Consider the following 24,700-nt stretch of genomic DNA (forward strand, 5'->3'; position numbering starts at 1 on the left):
CAAATGGCATTTAGAAATTTGCAGATGACACCACCAAAATCTCAGATGTCAACGAGGAGGTGTACAGGAGATAGATAAGTAGGCTAGTTGAGTGGTTTTGCTTTGCACTCAATGACAGCAAGACCAAGGGACAGACATGGATCATAGAACATAGAACAATACAGTACAGCACAGGCCCTTTGGCCCACAATGTTGTGCTGACCCTTAAACCCTGCCTCCCATATAACCCGCTACCTTAAATTCCTCTATATACCTGTCTAGTAGTCTCTTAAACTTCACTAGTGTATCTGCCTCCACCGACTCAGGCAGTGCATTCCATGCACCTACCACTCTCTGAGTGAAAAACCTTCCTCTAATATCCCCCTTGAACTTCCCACCCCTTACCTTAAAGCCATGTCCTCTTGTATTGAGCAGTGGTGCCCTAGGGAAGAGGCGCTGGCTGTCTACTCTGTCTATTCCTCTTAATATCTTGTATACCTCTGTCATGTCTCCTCTCATCCTCCTTCTCTCCAGAGAGTAAAGTCCTAGCTCCCTTAATCTCTGATCATAATGCATACTCTCTAAACCAGGCAGCATCCTGGTATATCTCCTCTGTACCCTTTCCAATGCTTCCTATAGTGAGGTGACCAGAACTAGACACAGTACTCCAAGTGCAGCCTGACCAAAGTTTTATAGAGCTACATCATTACCCTGCAACTCTTAAACTCTATCCCTCAACTTATGAAAGCTAACACTCCATAAGCTTTCTTAACTACCCTATCTACCTGTGAGGCAACTTTCAGGGATCTGTGGACATGTACCCCCAGATCCCTCTGCTCCTCCACACTTCCAAGTATCCTGCCATTTACTTTGTACTCTGCCTTGGAGTTTGTCCTTCCAAAGTGTACCACCTCACACTTCTCCGGTCTTCAGGAAGGGGAAGTTGTGGGAGCATGCACCAGAACTCATCAAGAGGTCAGCAGGGGAGGGATGTGCAGCTTCAAATTCATGGATGTTAACATCTATCCTGGGCCCAACAAATTGATGCAACCACAAGGAATGCCTGCCTCCAGCTCTACTTTGTTTGGAGTTTGAGGAGATTTGTTATGTCAAATTTCGATAGATGTACAGTGAAAAGCTTTCTGACTGGTTGCATCCTTGTTTGGTATGGAAGCTCCAATGCACAGGATAACAAGAGACAGCAAAGGTTTGTAGACTCAGTAGGCTCCCTACCAATGAGGACATCTTCAAGAGAGAGTGTCTCAAGAAGTTGACTAAAGATCCTCACCTTCTGTTTTATGCCCGCTTCATGTTACCATCATCAAGGTAGCATACAGGAGCCTGACGCCATCAAATTTCAGAACCCATGAACACTACTTCATTATTTACAAATGTTGTATTTGTCATTTATAATAATTTTATGTCTTTGCACTGTACTGCTATCTCATCTCATGTCATATTAGTGTCTGTCCGTCGTATCCGACAATGACAGGAATCCTGTGTGGGAGAGTTTTTTTTAAGTGGAAAAGCCATTGCACTAGGACAATTCCACTCTTTTGACCTCAGAAGTCCAGGTACACCAGTACAAGTAGTCATCAGGTCTTCTTTGATTTCAATGGATGACCATGACTTCTTCTGTGCCTAGTCATGCCCTTGCTCTCCATGGAGCATTGCAGAACCATCTTTTTGTCTGCTACATGTCACTGTAAACCTTATCCACTCAGTCCACCGGAGCTGACTTCACATGATAGGACAGGCATGTCCATATCTCACCGGTGTATGAGACCCGCCAGCCACCCTCACCTGGTTTAGCCCACCTGTTGAAGCGGTGTACCAGGGGGTGGCCACTGTTGCACACTGACAGCTAATTGGAGACACAGGTGAGAGTGTCTGGTGGGACCAAGGATGAGTGAGGTGCAAAAGGTACCAAAGGTGCTAACCCTCTCTGGACACCCCTAAATCACGCCAATTTAGACAACGATAATCTGGTTCCACCCAGAAAGAACCATTATCTCTTAAGTTAACCTCTGAATGTTGCTCAACTGCACTTATTGCAACAAGTTTCACCTCTCATTGCTGTGGCTCATGCATAGCTGACTTTCTGTCGTAGGTTGAAATCTTGCCAAAGAAACAAGTTTATCCACTACCAAACGAGGTTCTCAATCATTGGCTGTCAGTTTCTCATTGGCGCATCTGCCTAGGTCATTATTGCTTTATTCATGGATGAATTAACATAACTTTAAGAGAAACAGAGAGATAAGAGAAAGATGCTGGAATCTGGAGCAAAATAACTGAGCTACAAGAGGGATTCAGCTGGTCAGGAAGTATCTGTAGATGGAAACATCTTGGGTCGAGACCCTTCATCTGGATTGGAAGAGCAGAGGGGAGATAGCAAGTATTAAAAGGTGAACAGGCTACGTGGGGTGATAAGTGTGAGCAGGCTACGTGGGGTAATAAGTGTGGGCTGGCTACGTGGGGTGATAAGTGTGGGCGGGCTACGTGGGGTAATAAGTGTGAGCAGGCTATGTGGGGTGATAAGTGTGGGCTGGCTACGCTACGTGGGGTGATAAGTGTGGGCGGGCTACATGGGGTAATAAGTGTGGGCTGGCTACGCTATGTGGGGTGATAAGTGTGGGCAGGGTATGTGGGGTAATAAGTGTGGGCAGGGTATGTGGGGTAATAAGTGTGGGCAGGGTATGTGGGGTAATAAGTGTGGGCGGGCTATGTGGGGTGATAAGTGTGGGCAGGGTATGTGGGGTGATAAGTGTGGGCGGGCTACGTAGGGTAATAAGTGTGGGCTGGCTACGTGGGGTGATAAGTGTGGGCGGGCTACGTGGGGTAATAAGTGTGGGCGGGCTACGTGGGGTGATAAGTGTGGGCAGGGTATGTGGGGTGATAAGTGTGGGCTGGCTACGTGGGGTGATAAGTGTGGGCGAGTATGTGGGGTGATAAGTGTGGGCGGGCTACGTGGGGTAATAAGTGTGGGCTGGCTACGTGGGGTGATAAGTGTGGGCGGGCTACGTAGGGTAATAAGTGTGGGCTGGCTACGTGGGGTGATAAGTGTGGGCGGGTATGTGGGGTGATAAGTGTGGGCGGGCTACGTGGGGTAATAAGTGTGGGCTGGCTACGTGGGGTGATAAGTGTGGGCGGGCTACGTGGGGTAATAAGTGTGGGCGGGCTACGTGGGGTGATAAGTGTGGGCAGGGTATGTGGGGTGATAAATGTGGGCTGGCTACGTGGAGTGATAAGTGTGGGCGGGCTATGTGGGGTAATAAGTGTGGGTGGGCTATGTGGGGTAATAAGTGTGGGCTGGCTACGTGGGGTGATAAGTGTGGGCGGGCTATGTGGGGTGATAAGTGTGGGCGGGCTACGTGGGGTGATAAGTGTGGGCTGGCTACGTGGGGTAATAAGTGTGGGCGGGCTACGTGGGGTGATAAGTGTGGGCTGGCTACGTGGGGTGATAAGTGTGGGCAGGCTATGTGGGGTAATAAGTGTGGGCTGGCTATGTGGGGTGATAAGTGTGGGCTGGCTATGTGGGGTGATAAGTGTGGGCTGGCTATGTGGGGTGATAAGTGTGGGCGGGCTATGTGGGGTAATAAGTGTGGGCGGGCTACGTGGGGTGATAAGTGTGGGCGGGCTATGTGGGGTAATAAGTGTGGGCAGGGTATGTGGGGTGATAAGTGTGGGCGGGCTATGTGGGGTGATAAGTGTGGGCAGGGTATGTGGGGTGATAAGTGTGGGCGGGCTACGTGGGGTAATAAGTGTGGGCGGGCTACGTGGGGTGATAAGTGTGGGCAGGCTACATGGGGTGATAAGTGTGGGCGGGCTACGTGGGGTGATAAGTGTGGGCAGGGTATGTGGGGTGATAAGTGTGGGCAGGGTATGTGGGGTGATAAGTGTGGGCGGGCTATGTGGGGTGATAAGTGTGGGCAGGGTATGTGGGGTAATAAGTGTGGGCGGGCTACGTGGGGTGATAAGTGTGGGCGGGCTACGTGGGGTGATAAGTGTGGGCTGGCTACGCTACGTGGGGTGATAAGTGTGGGCAGGCTACGTGGGGTGATAAGTGTGGGCAGGGTATGTGGGGTGATAAGTGTGGGCAGGGTATGTGGGGTGATAAGTGTGGGCAGGGTATGTGGGGTGATAAGTGTGGGCGGGTATGTGGGGTGATAAGTGTGGGCGGGTATGTGGGGTGATAAGTGTGGGCGGGTATGTGGGGTGATAAGTGTGGGCGGGCTATGTGGGGTGATAAGTGTGGGCGGGCTACGTGGGGTGATAAGTGTGGGCAGGGTATGTGGGGTGATAAGTGTGGGCAGGGTATGTGGGGTGATAAGTGTGGGCGGGCTACGCTATGTGGGGTAATAAGTGTGGGCTGGCTATGTGGGGTAATAAGTGTGGGCGGGCTATGTGGGGTGATAAGTGTGGGCAGGGTATGTGGAGTGATAAGTGTGGGCGGTTTACGTGGGGTGATAAGTGTGGGCAGGGTATGTGGGGTAATAAGTGTGGGCGGGCTATGTGGGGTGATAAATGTGGGCTGGCTACATGGGGTAATAAGTGTGGGCGGGCTATGTGGGGTGATAAGTGTGGGCGGGCTACGTGGGGTGATAAGTGTGGGCTGGCTACGTGGGGTAATAAGTGTGGGCGGGCTATGTGGGGTGATAAGTGTGGGCGGGCTACGTGGGGTGATAAGTGTGGGCAGGGTATGTGGGGTAATAAGTGTGGGCGGGCTACATGGGGTAATAAGTGTGGGCGGGCTATGTGGGGTGATAAGTGTGGGCGGTTTACGTGGGGTGATAAGTGTGGGCAGGGTATGTGGGGTAATAAGTGTGGGCGGTTTACGTGGGGTGATAAGTGTGGGCAGGCTATGTGGGGTGATAAGTGTGGGCGGGCTACATGGGGTAATAAGTGTGGGCGGGCTACGTGGGGTAATAAGTGTGGGCAGGGTATGTGGGGTAATAAGTGTGGGCAGGGTATGTGGGGTAATAAGTGTGGGCAGGCTACGTGGGGTGATAAGTGTGGGCAGGGTATGTGGGGTAATAAGTGTGGGCAGGGTATGTGGGGTAATAAGTGTGGGCAGGCTACGTGGGGTGATAAGTGTGGGCAGGGTATGTGGGGTAATAAGTGTGGGCAGGCTATGTGGGGTGATAAGTATGGGCGGGCTACGTGGGGTGCTCCCTGCACATCCTCGCTGGTTTGATTCGATGCAAACGGTGCATTTCACCATATCTTTCAATGTACATGTGACAACTAAAGCTACTTTTTATTTTAAACATCTGCAGATGCTGGAAATCCAGAGCAACTCACACAAATTGCTGGAGGAACTCAGTAGGTCAGGCAGCATTTACGGAAATAAATAAACAGTCGACATTTCAGGCAGAGACCCTTTTTCAGAACTGGAAAGGAAGGGATAAGATGTCAGAATAAGCAGGTGAGGGGAGGAGGAAACAGGACAAGCTAGAAGGAAATAGGTGAAGCCTAATCACAAAGTACACTGCAGATGCTGGGGTCAAAGCAATACGTACAACAAGCTGAAGGAACTTAGCAGGTCGGGGAGCATCTGTGGAAACGAGCAGTCAACGTTGACTGCTCATTTCCACGGATGCTGCTCGACCTGATAGGTGAAGCCTGGTGGGCGGAGGAGGGGGAAAGAAGTAAGAAGCTGGGAGGTGATAGGTGGAAAAGGTAAAGTGCTGGGGAGGAAGGAATCTGATAGAGGAGAATGGACCATGGAAGAAAGGGAAGATGAAGGGGAACCAGGGGAGGTGATATGCAGGTGAAGAAATGAGTTGGGGGGGGTTGGGCAGAGTGGATAAATGAAGAAGTGGGCGAGCTGTAAGTTGGCGAAATCAAAGTTCATGCCATCACGTTGGAGGCTACATAGACGGAATATAAGGTGTTGCTCCTCCAATCTGCGAGTGGCCTCATCATGGCAGAAGAGGAAGCCATGGACCGACATGCCAGAATGGGATTGAGGATTGGAACTGAAATGGTTGGCCATCGGGAAATCCTGTGTTTTGTGGATAGAGCACAGGGTGATCAACCCAGTGGATCCCCAATCTACATCACGTCCCACGATTATAAAGGAGCACCAGAAACAGAAGACAGCTCCAACAGATTCGCAGGTGAAGTGTTGCCTCACCTGGAAGGACTGTTTAGGGCCCTAAATGGAGGTGAGGGAGGAGGTGAATGGGCAGGTGTTGCACTTCTGCGATAAGTTCCAGGAGGGAGATATATTTTAAATTGGTTACATCTTGAATTGCACATGGGCAGTTTGCTCTGAGCTGGTAGGTCAACAATGTCAGTGTCATTTGACAGGTAACCCTTTTGCTTTTTGCTACACTAAAACATTCTTGGAAGGTGATGACTTCCAAGAATCTGTCTTGACAATTTCCAAAAATGCCTGCACAAGTAATGTCAAACTCACCGAGTGCCATTCTTTTTAAACTCCCGAATGTTGAAGTAACAGAAGTTGAAAGGTGCAGGTTAATTAAATCTGTAGAGAAAGCAAATTAAATTTAAAAGACCTAATGAACCAGAAACACTTTGTAACTGAGGAAAATAAAAGGCTTTCTACAGCAACTTGCACCACACCAGAGTGACTCAAACTATGCCACAGGCAATGAAATATTTTTTGAAGTCCACTCACTGTTATATTGCACAGAAAGCTCCCATGAGCAGCATTATGATCATTTTTTTCTAATGCTGACTAGTAGATAAATAAAGAATTCCTCTGCTTTTATTTTGCATCCACCTGAAAAGGAAGATTCGTTTGTTATGTGCCACATCATATGATGTAGGCAAATCTTTCCATGACCATGATTGATCTTGGCAAATTTTCCACAGAAGTGGCTTGCCATTGCCTTGTCTGGGCAGTGTCTTTACAAGACGGGTGATCCAAGCCATTATCAATACTCTTCAGAGATTGTCTGCCTGGCGTCAGTGGTCACATAACCAGGACTTGTGATCTGCACCGGCTGCTCATGTGACCATCCACCACCTGCTCCCGTGGCTTCATGTGACCCTGACCGGGTTGGGGGGGTGAAGAAGTCTAAGAAGGTGCTACACCTTGCCATAGAACTAGCATTCGATCCAAAAATATCAAAGCAATTGTTTAATTGTCAGAGAAAATCTATTATCTAGAGAATTCCTTTTAGAAGAGAGGGACTGGAAGTATGACCATCCAAGGAAGATTGCTTTGAGAAGGACTCAGTCAATCTAAAAAGTACACTTTATGTAGAGTTTTGAGTTAATTTGCTAAATGCTCAGATCATGAAATAAAGAAGGGTTAGAACTTATGAGCATTTAGAAAATCATGGCCTAATTAGGGACAATCAGCATGGCTTTGTCTAGGGTAGTCATGTCTTATTAACTTTAATGATTTTTACAAGGAAGTGAAGAAAACAGTCAATCAATATAGAGTAGTGGAGGTTGTATGGATTTTATTTGGATTTTCATGGTTTTTTGTAAGATGTTCAAAGAAAATTGAAATACCTCAGTTGCAAATATTTTAAGCCATGACTACTAACAGATATTGGATGTAGACACGGGTAAAATAAGCAGAAAATTACAAATAACACTTGCAAGGACTAGTTTAACCAGTTTTGAAAGACATCAGAAATGGAATGTCATTTAAAACAAGATTAACATACAAAGGTACTCCAGAATGTACTGAATCTGAGACATGGTTCTCAAAATAATGTCTTCCTGTCATCCTTGTTTCAGGGGTAGTATAATAAGTTAGGTCAAGTGGATTGCACAATGCAAGGTTACACAATTGTACAGGTTATACAGGAAGAATCAACCTGACAGTCACTGATAACAATCAGAACTTAAACTATTTACCACCCTAATTTTGGTCTCTTAGCCTTGAACACATGCATTCTAAATTGTCAAATATCTCCACCCATATGTCAAGCACCATACTTGTTCATTTTTGGTTCTATTTTACTTTTAGCTCTGTCTGTCTGGGAACACTACTGCAATGGAGCTCTCTTCAAATTTTTCCCCTTTCAGACCCAGGTCTGTTAAATACGAACTTACTTTTCTTTCCTTCCCTCTTGCACACACCCTCTTGTATATGTGGCAAATAAAGCTAATCTTAATCTTGATTAACTTCATCCTGGATATTCGGTCCCATTAGTCACTTCTCTGAGATTCATATCAAAGTTCATTTAGTTCATCTGCACATGTCAACTCTTTTGAAAGAGCTCATTTAATTCTTGTCTACCGTTCTTTCTAAAAAGCCAGATGAATATTGAGCTTTCTAGTGTGTATCCAATTGTCCTTTGAAAGTTACTACTGAATCTGCGCCCAAAATAGTGCATTTTAATCTAGGTTAATAAACTCAGGCAAAAGCAGGCAATGGGTAATTACAGGGCATTCTATCACAAAGTCACAACATAGTCAGACTAGTTTTCCAAAGACGTAGTAAAAGCATATGATTTTAATAGAAAGCTGGAAAATCTACAGTTACACAGGAACAAGAGCTGTCCATTCCAAAGATGCTTGTTTTGTACCCTCACCCTAAGTTTACTTGAGTTGATTTATCTAAGGGACTCAGGGCTAGGATTTCCAGCAGAATTTCCTAGTTCAGTGTTATTGAGTAGTAGTGTAGTATGAATTCACAACTGGATATCAATAGAAAAATGCCAGCAATGGTTTGGTGGTTAAAAATTGATCTTGAAGCAGCCAGCATAATCAAAGACATCATCCACCCTGAATCCATCTTTATTCCTCCCTTTCAATCGGGCAAAAGGTAGCAAGATGGAGCTGGTGAGATACGGTGATGCTTTGCGGGCAGCTAACAAAACTACTAACTATTCTACTAAATATACTTTTTCTGGACTATAATCAATGTAATTAGCAGCCTGCAATTTCCCTTTGAGAACTGTGCTCTTGAACTGTCTGTACGATCTGGTGTTTTTGCGGTATTATGAAGGATTTGTCAAATTGGATTCTCAAGAATTCAGGTAGAGCCATTACTGGAGCAAACTTGGGGTTGTATTGAAACTTTGGACTAAAATGAAGCAGCAGGTCCACGGCCTGAGAGTAAAAAACTGATGTTTAGCTATTTAACCACTGAGCCAGATTAAAATAGATTAGGCATCAAGTCCAAGGGCAAAGGAAGTACCAGGGTTGAGCTCACTACTTGGTGAAGCTTCACTCACCTCAGACTGATCTGGCTCCATGGCTGCAGACTTGCTTTTAGGGACTCTGTAGTTCATACTCGATGTTATGTCTGTTTACTTTTTTATTGTTTGTATGATTTGTCCTTTTTTTCACACATTGAATATTTGACAGCCTTGGCTTGGTTTTTATTGTGTTTCTTTGTTTTGTGGCTGGCTGCATGAAGACGAATCTCAACGTTGTATATCATATACATACCTTAAACCTGAAACCACATACCACCAGGCTCAAATACAGCTTCCACACTGCTGTTATAAGAGTATTGAATGGTTCCCAAGTAGAGAGACTCCTGACCTCTATCTACTCACTATCATCTTGCACTTTACTGTGTACCTGCACTACATTTTTCTCTTTAGCTGTTCTACTTTATTCTACATTCTGTTGTTGTTTTACTTTGTACTACCTCAGTGCACGGTGTGAGATCAGACCCTATCAGGTCACCTCTATTACCCTATCAGATTTCTTCTTGTTCAGCCCTTTCCCTTTTCCACCTATCACCCAGCTTGTACTCCTACCCCTCCTCCAACCTTGTTCTGGCTTCTACCCCTTTCCTTTCCAGTCCTGATGAAGGATCTTGGCCTAAAATATCAACTGTTTATTCCTCTCTAAGATGCTGTATGACCTGCTGAGTTCCTCCAGCATTCTGTGTGTGTTACTCTGGATTTCCAGCATCTGCAGAACCTCTTGTGTTTATGATTTGATCTGTATGAACAGTTCCACTGTATCTCAGTGTATGTGACAATAATAAAACAATTCCAATTCCAATATTGAATTAGAAACAGATTCCAGTATTTCCCTCTAGAGCAGGTGTTTCCAACCCTTTTTATGCCGTGTTCTGCCACCATTAAACAAAGGGTCTGTGGACCCAAGGTTGGAAATCCCTGCTCTAGAGGCCTGAGTACAAATCTCCACAATGACATTCCAGGCCCCTTGTTTGGGAGATACTATTGGCGCAGTTTGAACAACTAGCTGCAGCACATTTATTTGATAGATGGTACACACTCAAACTATTGTGCACCCGCAGTTAAGAAAAAAATATTTAGGATAGTTGATGGGGCTAATCAAGTGGGCTGCTTTATCAGAGATGTTCAAAATCAGAATAAGTATTACTGGCTAATGGCAGTGATGATCCAGTGTACCTCAGTGCATGTGACTGGCTTAGTATCACTGGCTAATGGCATGAAATTTGTTATTTTACAGCACCAGTACAATGCAGTACATAATAATAAAAATAATGAAAAATTACAATGAATATATGTATAAAACTTAAATTAAGTAAGTAGTTACATACTTTTGCACACTGGGTGATCACTCAAGTTGGTGCAGTCTTTCATTGATTCTATTATGGTGATGCACCATCAATAACTCACACTGAGACGTAGGCGAGATATCGGCTTTTATTGACTGGAAGAAGGAACCAGGAGTGAGTGTCTATCATACAAGGTCTTGGAGACTGAGGCCGAGCTTCAGGCCGCAGGTCTCCTTTATACAGGGGCCTGTGGGAGGAGCCACAGGAGCAGTCAGCAGGGGCATGTCCCGACAGGCACATAGTTCACCACATTCACCCCCCCTTCGTTTGAAAAAGTCCTCATGTAGCGAAGGTTCTTACAAGTCAAGCCGATCAGGCGGTCGAATCTGTCGCTGCGATCTACGTAGCACCGGCTGTGACGGCATAGGTGCCGGCAACATTGGCGATTGCACAGGGGACGGGGGTTGCGCGTGTTCTTGCCCACTAGGCGCCAGTGATCCCTCATGCATGTGCGAGGCGCCTGGTATAAATGCGTACGAAACGCCCGGTATACAAGTGTCGTGAGGAGTCTGTGTAGGGCCTGGTGAGTACGGTGTCACCTCTGGTGCAGGGTTCACAGTTACCGGAGAGCCTTCAGGGTAGTGGTCTGCTGCACCTGCGGGTGCCAGGTCGCGGATGGAGACCGTGTCCTCCCGCCCATCAGGTAAGACCACGTAAGCATACTGGGGGTTCGCATGGAGAAGGTGAACCCTCTCCACCAGCGGGGAGTATTTATTGCTCCTCACATGTTTCCGGAGCAGCACTGGCCCCGGGGACGTCAGCCAAACTGGTAGGGTGGTCCCAGTGACAGACTTCCTGGGAAAAGAGAATAGGCGTTCGTGAGGGGTGGCATTGGTGGACGTACATAACAGAGAGCGGATAGAGTGCAGTGCCTCAGGGAGGACCTCCTGCCATCGAGAGACCGGCAACCCTTTGGACTTAAGGGCTAAAAGTGTGGCCTTCCACACTGTGGCATTCTCCCGCTCCACCTGGCCATTACCCCGGGGATTATAACTCGTGGTCCGACTGGTAGCAATGCCCCTAGCTAGCAAGTATTGGCGCAGCTCCTCACTCATAAAGGAGGACCCTCTATCACTGTGGATATAGCAGGGATACCCGAACAGAGTGAAGAGCTGGCGCAGGGCTTTTATGACGGACGTGGCAGTGGTGTCGGGGCAGGGGATGGCAAAGGGGAACCGTGAGAACTCGTCAATAACACTGAGAAAATGGACATTGCGGTCAGTGGAGGGAAGGGGGCCCTTAAAGTCAACACTCAGGCGTTCAAAAGGGCGGGTGGCCTTGACAAGTTGTGCCGTGTCAGGACAGTAGAAGTGCGGTTTGCACTCGGCACAAATTTGGCAGTCCCTGGTCATCGTCCTGATGTCCTCCAGGGAGTACGGCAGGTTCCGAGCTTTCACAAAATGGTAAAATCGGGTGACCCCCGGATGGCAAAGTTGTGCATGAAGGGCGTACAGCTGGTCGAGCTGTGTGCTAGCACATGTTCCCCGGGATAGGGCATCAGGGGGCTCATTGAGTCTGCCAGGCCGGTACAGGATATCATAGGTGTAGGTGGAGAGTTCTATCCTCCACCACAAAATCTTATCATTTTTGATCTTGCCCCGCTGTTGGTTGCTGAACAGGAACGCAACCGAGCGCTGGTCGGTCAGCACGGTGAATCTTTTGCCAGCAAGATAGTGCCTCCAGTGCCTAACAGCCTCCACTATGGCCTGGGCTTCTTTCTCCACCGCGGAGTGCCGAATTTCAGAGCCTTGGAGGGTGCGAGAAAAGAATGCTACTGGTCTGCCTTCCTGATTAAGGGTAGCAGCCAGAGCGAAATCGGAGGCATCACACTCCACTTGGAAGGGAGCGGTCTCGTCCACTGCATGCATCGTAGCTTTGGCAATGTCCGCTTTAATGCAGTTGAAGGCCGCGCAGGCCTCAGCAGAGAGGGGAAACGAGGTAGACTTGACCAGGGGGCGAGCCTTGTCTGCGTAATGGGGGACCCATTGGGCATAATAGGAAAAAAACCCCAGGCACCGTCTGAGGGCCTTGAGAGTGGTGGGAAGAGGGAGCTCTAACAGGGGGCGCATACGTTCGGGATCAGGCCCAATAACCCCATTTTCCACGACATACCCAAGTATAGCAAGGCGGGTGGTACCAAAAACACACTTGTCCCTGTTATAAGTAAGGTTCAGAGCTGCGGCCACTTGGAGAAACCGTTGGAGGTTGGCGTCGTGATCTGGCCTGTCATGACCACAGATGGTGATGTTATCCAGATAGGGAAATGTGGCCTGCAGTTGGTACTGGTCCACCATCCGGTCCATTTCCCTCTGGAAGACAGAGACACCATTCGTGACACCGAAAGGGACGCGCAGGAAGTGATAGAGCCGGCCGCCCGCCTCGAAGGCGGTGTAGGGGCGGTCCTCTGGGCAGATGGGGAGCTGGTGATAAGCGGATTTCAGATCTATTGTCGAGTACACCTTATACTGAGCAATCTGGTTGACCATATCCGCGATGCGGGGTAGGGGGTATGCGTCAAGCTGCGTAAACCTATTGATGGTTTGACTATAGTCCACCACCATCCTATTTTTCTGCCCAGTCCGAACAACAACCACCTGGGCCCTCCAAGGGCTTGTGCTCGGCTCAATGATCCCCTCCCTGAGCAGCCGCTGCACCTCCGACTGAATGAAGGCCCGGTCCCCCGCGCTGTACCTCCTGCTTTTGGTTGCCACAGGTTTACAGTCGGGGGTCAGGTTGGCGAACAGCGGTGGGGGAGGGATCTTGAGAGTGGAGAGGCTGCAAGTGTCGGTAGCGCAGCTGTTGGCCTGGTTCTGGATGGGATGTGTGTGTCCGTGTGTGTGTGTGGTCAGTAGCGGGGTATGTGAAGAAGTCCCACAAAACTGAGGATTCTTGACAGTGAGCGGTGGGAGGGGCCCGTCGTATACCATAGTCACACTTTCGAGATGGCTCTGGAAGTCCAGCCCCAATAGCACAGGTGCGCACAGATTAGGCATGACCAGCAGTTCAAAGTCCCGATATTCTGTGCCTTGCACCACCAAAGTCGCTACACAACCCGCCCGGATGTCTGCGGACTGCGACCCAGAGGCCAAATGGAACCTCCGACTGACCGGCCGCGTTGCAAGTCCGCAGCGTTGCACTGTGTGGGGGTGAATAAAACTCCCAGTGCTGCCCGTGTCAAACAGGCATCCAGTCCAGTGCCCCTCCACCTGGATGTCCATCATGGATCTTGCAAGCTGGTGTGGGGCGCTTTGGTCGAGGGTCACAGTGGCCAGAGTTGGATCGCCGTCGGGGTACCCGGTCAGCATCGGAGGGTCGGGGGCGGGGCATGCTGACGCCGACAAAGATGGCCGCTCACATCCGGGGTACCCGGTCAGCATCCGAGGGTCGGGGGCGGGGCATGCTGACGTCGACAAAGATGGCCGCCCACATCCCGGCATGCAAGATGGCGGCCCCCACGTTTCACCCGCAGCGCTGCACTCCGCTCGAGGTTGAGACTTACAGACCTTGGCGAAGTGGCCCCGCTTTCCGCAGCTGGAGCAGATCGCTTCTCGCGCTGGACAGCGTCGTCGAGGATGTTTCTTTTGGCCACAGAAATAACAAAGCACGAGTTTCTTACGGGCCACAGCCGTGGTCTGGGTCGGGGAGCTCGTGGAATGGCGACTGGCGGCGGCGTTGGCGAATTCGCTCCCGGGAGCCGGCGGTGGCGGGGTCTGAGGCGTCCACGAAACCGGCGGGGAATCGCGCGACTGGACAGCGTCAGCGTTATGCCGCGCAGCTTCTAGAGCATTGGCCGTCTCTATCGCCGAGCTTAAGGTAAGATCCGAGTTCTCCAGCAGTCGCTGGCGCATGTACACTGACCTCAGTCCCGTCACAAAGGCGTCTCGCACCAGCAGCTCCGCATGCTGTTCTGCCGTGAGCGTCTTGCAGTCGCAAGCTCGGACGAGTGTCTGTAGTGCTCGGAGAAACTCAGCGCACGATTCGCCAGGCCGCTGTTGCCGGGTAGCTAAACGATGTCTTGCGTAGACGGTGTTCACCGGCCGCAGGTACTGTCGTTTGAGGGTGTCCAGTGCCCCTTCGTAGGTCGGCAGGTCCCGAATAAAGGAGTAAACTTTGGAGGAGACCCTCGAGAGTAGGATTCTGTGCATAACGGCGGGTTCAGGCGCACGAAGCTCCGCCAAGTACGATTGGAAGCATGCAAGCCAGTGTTCAAAAGCGAGAGCTGCGTCAGGGTCTTGAGAGTCCAAATCCAACCGGTCCGGACGCAAAACGGGTTCCATGTTTTAAAACTTCCAGTCAATAAAATTGATGCACCATCAATAACTCACACTGAGACGTAGGCGAGATATCGGCTTTTATTGACTGGAAGAAGGAACCAGGAGTGAGTGTCTATCATACAAGGTCTTGGAGACTGAGGCCGAGCTTCAGGCCGCAGGTCTCCTTTATACAGGGGCCTGTGGGAGGAGCCATAGGAGCAGTCAGCAGGGGCGTGTCCCGACAGGCACATAGTTCACCACATATGGTTATTATTCTATAGATTTATTGAGTATGCCCACAAGAAAATGAATCTCATGGTTGTATATGGTGACATATATGTACTTAGATTGTAAATTTACTTTGAACTTTAGTGCAAAAAGAGAACAAAAAAAAGAGGTAGTGTTCATGGGCTCAATGTCCATTCAGAAATCTGATGGCAGAGGGGAAGAACTGTTCCTGAAACATTGAGTGTGTGTCTTCAAGCTCCTGTACCTCCTTCCTGAGAAGAGGGCATGTCCCAGGTGATTGGGGATCCTTAATGATAGATGCCAGCTTCCTGACACATCACTTTTTGAAGGTGGCCTCAGTGCCTGAGAGGGTAGTGCCCATAATGGAGCTGACTGCAGCTTTTTCCAGTCCTGTGCGGTGGCCCGACCATACAAGACGGTGATGTTAGAATGCTCTCCACAGGACACCTTTAGAAATTTGTGAGTGTCTTCGGTGATGTATGAAGTACAATCAAACTCCTAATGAAACGTAGCCGCTGTTGTGCCTTCTTTGTAACTGCGGCAATATGTTGGACCCAGGATAGATCCTCAGAGATGTTTCAGGAGCTTGAAACTGCTCACTCTTCCCACCGCTGATTGCTGATAGTGACAAACTCCATAAAAGTTGTTGGCACCCAAACAAGTGGAGGGCAGAATATACAAATGAAAGAAAAAGAGGACGGGTGACAGGAAAAATGGCCAGTTCTGATACAAACAGAAAGGTGAACGATCTGAAGTTGGAAAATATTCAATATTGAGGGCTGTAGGTTAAAGCATGCCTAGTTGAAAGATGAGGCACTCATCCTTGAGCTTGTATTAGGCCTCGTTGTAACAATGCAAGAGGTCACAGTCAGAAAGTTCAGATTGGATGTAGCATGGTGAATTAAAGTGGCAAGTAACCCAACGCTTAAGATCACTCCTGAGCTATCACTCAATCTCCGTTGGGTTTCTCTGACATAAAGGAGATCACATTGTGAATACTGATTGATTTAGATTAACTTTATTTGTTGCATGTATGTCAAAACAGAATGAAATGAGTTGTTTTGCATCAAATCAAATCGGCGAGAATTGTTCTAGGCAGTCCACAAGTGTCACCACCACAGCATCGAAATAGCATGCTCACAACTCACTGACCTTAACTGTATGTCTTTAGAACGTAGAAGGAAACCAGAGCAACCTGAGGAATGCCGCACTCATACAAACTGCTTACGGACAGTGACAGGAATTGAACCCTACTCTTACATTTGGCACTATAAAGTATTTCGCTAACCACTACACTGGATAGGATGAGAGACAAGTGAATCACTGTCTTACTTGGAAAGAACTGTTCGTGTCCCTTAGTGGTAGGAAGGAAAGCATTTCATGGAAAATTGCTAGGTCAGAATCAGGTTTATTATCACCAGCACGTGTTGTGAAATTTGCTAACTTGGTGGTGGGGGTAGTAGCTGAGGACATGAGAGCAGACCGGGTTTTGTAAAGAAAGCAACTGAAAAGCAACTGGGAAGGGAAGGAAATGTATATCTGGTACTGAAATCTTATTGGAGCTATCAAAAATTGAGAAAAATGATCCACTGAACCAAAAGGTTAGACTTGTGGAAGATCAGGGAAGCCTTTTTTTGCTCTGATCAGCAAGAAAAGAGGTGAAGACGGAAGTACAGAAATAAATGAACTATGTCCACAATGATGGAGTTTCCGTTTGGAGTGAAGAAAAATGAGAGGTGACTTGATAGAGGTGCATAAGATGATAAGAGGCATAGATGATAAAAGCTTTAAGTTCCTCGGCATACACATCTCACGTGGTCTGGACACACCGGCTGTGTGGTGAACAAGGCACAACAGCGCCTCTTTCACCTCAGATGGTTGAAGAAGTTTGGTTTGGGCCCCCAAATCCAAAGAACTTTCTATAGGGGCACAATTGAGAGCATCCTGACTGACTGCATCATCATTGCCTGGTATGGGAACTGTATTTCCCTCAATCACAGGACCCTGCAGAGAGTGGTGCAGACAGCCCAGCACATCTGTAGATGTGATCTTCCCACTATTCACGACATTTACAAAGACAAGTGTGTAAAAAGGGCCCAAAGGATCATTGGAGACCCAAGTCACCCCGACCACAAACTGTTCCAGCTGCTACCATCCGGGAAACGGTACTGCAGCATAAAAGCCAGGACCAACAGGCTCCGGGACAGCTTCTTCCACCAGGCCATCAGACTGATTAATTCAAGCTGATACAATTGTACTTCTATGTTAGATAGATAGATAGATACTTTATTCATCCCCAAGGGGAAATTCAACATTTTTCCAGTGTCCCATACACTTATTGTAGCAAAACTAATTACATACAATATTTAACTCAGTATAAATATGATATGCATCTAAAATCACCCTCCCAAAAAGCATTAATAAATAGCTTTTAAAAAGTTCTTAAATAGTTTACTAAAGTGCATTGAGTGGTAATTTAAACTCAGTCCTAACCCCGGCACTTTAACATGTCTTGCCCCTGGTGGTTGAATTGTAGAGCCGAATGGCATTGGGGAGTAATGATCTCTTCATCCTGTCTGAGGAGCATTGCATTGACAGCAACCTGCCGCTGAAGCTGCTTCTCTCTCTCTGGATGGTGCTGTGCAGAGGATGTTCAGGTTTTTCCATGATTGACCGTAGCCTACTCAGCACCCTCCGCTCTGCCACCGATGTCATACTCTCCAGTTCTGTGCCCATGACAGAGCCCGCCTTCCTTACCAGCTTATTAAGACGTGAGGCGTCCCTCTTCTTAATGCTGCCTCCCAGCACGCCACCACAAAGAAGAGGGCGCTCTCCACAACTGACCAATAGAATATCTTCAGCATCTCACTACAAACATTGAATGACGCCAGCCTTCTGAGGAAGTACAGTCGACTCTGTGCTTTCCTGCACAGGGCATCTATGTTGGCAGTCCAGTCTAGCTTCTCGTCTAACTGCACTCCCAGATACTTGTCGGTCTTAACCTGCTCCACACATTCTCCATTAATGATCACTGGCTCCATATGAGGCCTAGATCTCCTAAAGTCCACCACCATCTCCTTGGTCTTGGTGATATTGAGATGCAGGTAGTTTGAGTTGCACCATATCACAAAGTCCTGTATCAGTTTCCTATACTCTTCCTCCTGACCATTCCTGACACACCCCACCATGGCCATGTCATCAGCGAACTTCTGCACATGGCAGGACTCCGAGTTATATTGGAAGTCTGATGTGTACAAGGTGAACAGGACCGGAGAGAGCACGGTCCCCTGCGGCGCTCCTGTGCTGCTGACCACCGTGTCAGACCTACAGTCTCCCAACCGCACATACTGAGGTCTGTCTGTCAAGTAGTCCGTTATCCAAGCCACCATATGTGAGTCTACTCCCATCTCCGTTAGTTTGTGCCTTAAGATCCTGGGCTGGATGGTGTTAAAGGCACTAGAGAAGTCCAGGAATGTAATCCTCACAGCACCACTGACCCTGTCCAGGTGAGAGAGGGATTTGTGCAACAAGTACGTGATAGCATCCTCCACTCCCACCTTCTCCTGATACGATCCTTTTGTACATAGTATTTATTATACATTACTATAAATTGCACAGTTAGACGGAGATATAACGTAAAGATTTTTACTTCTCACGTATATGAAGAATGTAAGAAATAAAGTCAATTCAGTTCCAGATAGGGTGGTCAGCCAGTATCTCTCCCCAGTACGGAAATGGCTAATACGATAGGGCCCCGACTGTGCTTGGCCCAAAATGTCAACCATTTAATCCCTTCCATGGATGCTGCCTAATTTGCCGAGTTCCTCCAGCATTTTGTGTGTGTTGCTCAAGCTTTCCAGCATCTGCAGAATCTTGTGTATTTAAATATCCATTCTGCCTCCTTCACCAGCATGCAGTATCTCTGTTATGCTGCCACCTTCAGGTACCTTTGAACTTGTACACCAAGATCTGTCTGGTCTTCAATACTCCCTGAATCAGCACAACATCTATGTCCCCCAACAACCTGAACCCTGACTCAAGAGGAGATAAAACATCCCTTGACCCTGCATCAAAAAACAATGGGGAATTCCCCTTTGGGTTTCTTGCCCATTTCACACTTCTGTCAACGCCATTAAAACATATTATAGAAAAAAACCTACAGCACAATACAGGCCCTCCCGCCCACAAAGCTAACCACTAGCATGCTGCTCTTTCTTTAAGCTTGTGCCGGGTGGAGATACGACTCTTTCAAAGGAGGTGTAAGACATTCCTTCCCTCCACTAGCCTGTAGGTCACCCTTGGACAAGGTGTAGCACCTGCTTAGCCCTTTGCCCACTGCCTCCCCTCCCCACCCGATCAGGGTCATGTGAAGCCACGGAAGCAGCCGCTGCATATCACAGGTCCTGGTTATGTGACCACTGATGCCAGGCAGACAACCTCTGAAGAATATTGGTAATGGCTGGGGTTCACCCATCTTGTAAAGACACTGCCCAGAAGAAGGCAATGATAGAAAGATCACCCACATCATACAACATGGCACATGATAAGGATGATAATGGTGATGTGGGCAGAAAATACATAAGTTTGAAAGCATTTACCACCTGGCTCAAGGACAGCTTCTCTCCTGTTGTTATGAGAGTTGAAAGGACCTCTTTTACAATAATGGTGAACTCTTGAATCTCACTATCTATTTCATCATGACCCTTGCACCTTAGTTGTCAACCTGCATGGCACGTTCTCTGTAACTATAACATATTCTGCATTTATTTTTTCATTTTGAATGATGTACTTATGTTTAGACTCAAAGTTAAGTTTATTGTCACGTATACAGATGCTGTCAGCAAACACTTGCAGCATATCACAGACACAAAGCATCAGAGACAAGAAAAACATAAATTTAACATAACACAGAAGAACAAACACAAAGCAGGAAAGTCCATTTTAGTGTAAAGTGGTTATAGTGTTACTATAGTGATTAGGGTTTGCTGGTTGGATCAAGAACCAAATGGTTGATGCTAAGTGGCTGTTCCTGAACCTGGTGATATAGACTTCAGCTCTCTGCTCCTCCTATCCCATGGGCGCTGCGAGAAGATGGCATGGCCCAGATGTTGGGAATCTTTGATGATGGATGTTCCTGAGGCAGCACCTCCTGCGGATGCTGCTGATGGTGGGAAGGAACATACATGCAATGTCTTGGGCTGAGTCCACCACTCTCTTCTTTCGAATTGCCCTACCATGATGGAGACTTTCAACAGTACACCCGGCTGTACAAAGATCTGTCTGGATGGCACGCAAATCCACTGTTCCTCGGCACATGGGACAATAAAAAAAAACCAGCAATTATCAGTTACAATTAGTAGCCACATTTCCAAATCCTGTTTGGAAAGATTCCACGGATCTCTCTGTGGATGGAGGCGCGGGGCTGGATTCATGAGCGAGACCCATTGTATATTGTGTTTGGGACGGAGATCTTTTCGAAGAGCCTTCAGGATGTTCACAGGAGCCGGTTTTCCACACCAGCCCTCCATTCGGCGAGCGTTCACGTTGCCATGGTAATCCACGGACCCGAAAGTGCGACGGTGACCCGGAAACGATCTGCTCCGGTCGCCATCATGGCTCAGGCCTGTGGCGGCGGCGGCGGTCTTCGCCGTGCTGATGCCGACCCGGAGTTCACCCTGGCCGGCTGCGCGGCGGCACTGGAAGCGGCATTAGGCGGCGGAGAGGCCGGCTGCATCTGGTTCAAGGAGAGCAAGGGGCGCAACCTGAGGTCCCGCGACTGGATCGCCCCCCGAGGGGCCCTACGCAAACTCTATCCGCAGGGGCAGGTGGGCGATCAGTTCGGGGGACACGGGAGGCAGGGGCCAGGCGGGGGTGCTGGGGGTCCCATATCAGAATATGGCATGGGTCCCGAGAGGAACAGAGATTCCGTTGGGGGTTTTGGGATATATGGTGACTCGGGGAGGGGTATTTTCTTGCATAATCCCTGCCCGTGCAGACAAAACCTTTCCTGGTTACTTCAAACTAGGTGACTGTTTCGTTTGCTGGCTACCCGTCAAACCGATTTGATGTGTGCTGTGAAGTAGACTTACCAGATCCGCCAAACGGTGAAGCTCTGGTTTATTATTGTGTGGACCAAGATACGGTGAAAAGCTTGTCTTGCATAATGTTCGGTATACAGTGCATCGATCTGGACTAACGTAAAACAACAACGATGCAAAATAAAGTGTAAAAGCTACTGAAAAATGCAGTGCAGAGACACGATAAAGTGCAAGATCATAACAAGGTAGGTTGTGAGGTGAAGAGTCCATCTCATCATTCAGGAGTCTGATAAGTGGGGTAGAAGCTGTCCTTGAGCCTGGTGGTACACGCTTTCAGGTTTTTGTATTTTCTGCCAGATGTGAGGGGGAGAAGAGAGAATGTCTGGGGTGATAGGGGTTTTTGATTATGCTGGCTGCTTTACTGAGGCAGCAAGAAGAATAGACAGAGTAAAAAAAAAGGTTGGTTCCTGTGATGTGCTGAGCTGTGTCCAAAACTCTTGCAGCTTCTAGCAGTCATGGTGCATAGCAGTTGCCATACCAAGCTGTTATTTATCCAGTCAGAGTGCTTAATGTGAATTGATTAAAAATTGGGAAGAGTTGATGGGGACATGCTGAATTTTTTTTAGTCTCCTGAGGAAATAGAGATGTTGGTGAGCTTCCTTCATAGTGACATCAAAGTAGTTGGACTCAGCTAAGCTATTGGTGATGTTCACACCAAGGACCTTGAACCTCTCAATCTCAACATCATTGGTGTAGACGGGAGCATGTGCCCCAACCCCTTTCTGAAGTCATGGGCGAGCTCTTCTGCTGAGGAAAAATTATTGTGATGTCACCATGTCACTAAGCTTTCTATCTCCTTCCTGTACTCCAACCTCATTGGTATTTGAGATTTCTGATTATTTTGAAACATTTGCTCCTTTGAAATTAGCCTTAATTTTGATAGCAATCTCAAGCATGTTTTAGGGTTAGTTTGAAGCACATTACCTGCTCCCAAACAAGTGGAGGGGTGGAAAAAGTAAATGAGAAGTGGTGCATACATTTGGGTTCAGGTGTAAAAACCTATTCTGTTTGGTACAATCGCTGTTCTGAATTGTCCTTGTAAACTTAGCTTTCCTTTTTTGCTGTGAAGACCTATTGAAGTTTTGTTTTAAAAATTAATAATCAGCTGAAACAGCTCAGTTGGTGGGACATTAGACTGAAGATCTAAAGGTTCCTAGTTCAATCTTGGGTTTCGGCAGCATGGGTGTGCATTTTGAGGTGACATGGTAGTATAGCGGTTAGTGTAACACTATTATGGCAGGGGTGTGTGGGGTATCCAGGGAGGGGTAACACCTCTGGTGAAGGGGCTTGTTATGTCCATTTAGGGGCAGCTCACTCACCTTTGGTCCTCACAGGACACTCAGCTCTCACCTATGGCTCCAAATAGCTGTTTGCATGTGACAACGGCTATACCTTGTTGGTACACAGAATCAGGTTTGTTATCACCAGCATGCGTCTTAAATTTGTTAACTTAGCAGCAGCAGTTCAAAGCAATATGTAATATAGAAGGAAAAAAACAAAATAAAATAATAATAAATAAATAAATTATAGTGTACTTATATTGAATGGATTAACAATCATTCAAAAAACAGAAAATAATATGTATTAAAAAAGTGAGGTAGTGTCCAAGGGTTCAACGTCCATTTAGGAATCAGATGGCAGATGGGAAGAAGCTGTTCTTGAATCGCTGAGTGTGTGCCTTTAGGCTTCTGTACCTTCTTCCGGATGGTAACAGTGAGAAAAAGGCATGCCCTGGGTGCTGGAGGTCCTTAATAATGGACGCTGCTTTTCTGAGACACTGCTCCTTGAAGTTGTCCTGGGTACTTTGTAGGCTAGTCCCAAGATAGAACCGAGTAAATTTACAACCCTCTGCAACTTCTTTTGGTCCTGTGCAGTAGCCCACTGCCATACCAGACAGTGATGCAGCAAATCATGGTCACCTGCTGCAACCAAAAAAGGCCCCAGTTCATGACGACTATTGTACAGCTGGACCCAGACTTCCAAGGCCAAGAGAGTGGAATTGCCACATTGGAATAGCTTTTCCACTTTAAAAGCTCTCCTGCAAAGGTCTGCTGCTGGATCTGACAGACAGCCAGCGACCACATTCAATTTTGTCACTATCTTTAAGGAGTTTGTACGTTCTCTCAGTGACCACATGGGTTTCCTCTGGGTGCTAAAAGTTTCCTCCTACATTCCAAATATGTACAGGTTAGTAGGTTAATTGGACACATGGGTGTAATTAGGTGGCATGGGCTCAACTGAGCCCAAAGGGCCTGTTACCTTGCTGTATCTCTGAATAAAAAATAAATGAATAATCCCTTACACGTACAAAATAAAATTGTAAACAACCGATGTTTTTAAATTCTTTTAGGTTCCTGAAGATGTCATAGAAAGACTACTGTCGGAGTATGGTCATCGCCTGTACATACACAGCTGTGCACAGACAGGAGCTGGGGCTGTAATTCACTTGGACCATCCTGCCCTTTTTAAGCAGATTCTGAACAATCTCCCGCTCTACACGAGGCCTCTGAAGAACGTATTGCCAAAGAAGAAATGTGTGATTCTGAACTGCGCACCTTTGCAGGCCAGTAAGGGCCCTGAATTGCTGACAGTTAATCACTTGCGAGCTATCCTCCTGGCAGACCATTTAGCTGAAGTGTTAAGGCAACAAGGGTAAGTTTTACTTGAGCTAACTATATGAGTGTTTTCCTTTAAGAAAATCAGTTCAATAAATTGGAGTCAATGCCCTTGCATTCGCTGTACACTTACAAACAACTTACTGGTCTGAGTTTTACTTTTTGGCTTCAGTTATGTCGTGCACACAGTGCCAAATCTTCGGCAAAATGCTGCAGCCTGCAACTTCCTGAAATCGCTAGGCGTCAGCTGGACTTCATCCCAACAGACTGCTTTGGACAATGGAAGAGTTTCTGACTTCAAGAAGATTCTTTCAGAATCAGCTTACACGCGGCGTGGGCAGTTGGAGGCCGTTCCAGATCAGACACGTAACACGCTGCCAAAAGGTGTGCACTACAAGGTGCACCTAAGTCAGTTCGTGAAGGAGAAGGCGCTAGAAGGTTATGATACAAATTTGGATGTGGCTCTGGGTAGGTCTGTATTACAAAGCCAGGCATCTGTGCTTTCTATTACTCTTGCATTAAGTTGTTCATGTGGTGTCTAAGATAGAAATATTTTCCTATTGCAAGGGATGGAAATACTGGGAAGGTATATTGGATTATTTTTACTTTCAAACAAGGGTGCTTAAAAGATCAGAATCAGGTTTATTATCACAGACATATATTGTGAAATTTGTTGTACTGCAGCAACAGTACAGTGCAATACATAGAAAAAACTATTATGTCAAGGTTGTTGTCACTTAACTATCTAGATGTGTATAATGTATATAACCACATTATGTATATAGAAATGAGACAGTGTTTCTCTGAACTGGGGTGTAAAGCGTAGTAGTACACGTAACACACGATAACTTATAAAGGTAAGGATAAAATCTATAGAAGGATCTCAGATAAATATCAAACTAAAGTGCGTGAATTAAATATTGTAAGGAACGGAACAGATTAACCAGTGACACTTTGAATACGATGCAGTAGGCAGTTCAGAAGCCTAATGGCCTGGGGGAAGAAACTGTTTCT

The 24,700-nt window shown here is 47.3% G+C and overlaps 1 protein-coding gene across 4 annotated transcripts in view; it reads left to right on the forward strand.

Annotated features, from left to right (window-relative positions):
* Positions 1-19,845: 19,845 nt before the first annotated feature.
* The window catches only part of dalrd3 (DALR anticodon binding domain containing 3), a 33,280-nt gene continuing 28,425 nt past the window's right edge, over positions 19,846-24,700 (forward strand). For 2 of the 4 annotated variants that reach the window (XM_059943974.1, XM_059943975.1), the window contains exons 1-3: positions 19,846-20,798; positions 23,422-23,723; positions 23,859-24,070. In XM_059943974.1, coding sequence (XP_059799957.1) covers positions 20,382-20,798; positions 23,422-23,723; positions 23,859-24,070 — 931 coding nt within the window. In that variant the 5' untranslated portion in view covers positions 19,846-20,381. Of the gene's footprint in view, positions 20,799-23,421; positions 23,724-23,858; positions 24,155-24,700 lie in introns of all 4 variants that reach the window. The other 2 variants (XM_059943973.1, XM_059943972.1) reach the window with 2 other exon arrangements.

The sequence above is a fragment of the Hypanus sabinus genome, chromosome 19, assembly GCF_030144855.1.
Source record: "Hypanus sabinus isolate sHypSab1 chromosome 19, sHypSab1.hap1, whole genome shotgun sequence".
Taxonomy (NCBI): domain Eukaryota; kingdom Metazoa; phylum Chordata; class Chondrichthyes; order Myliobatiformes; family Dasyatidae; genus Hypanus; species Hypanus sabinus.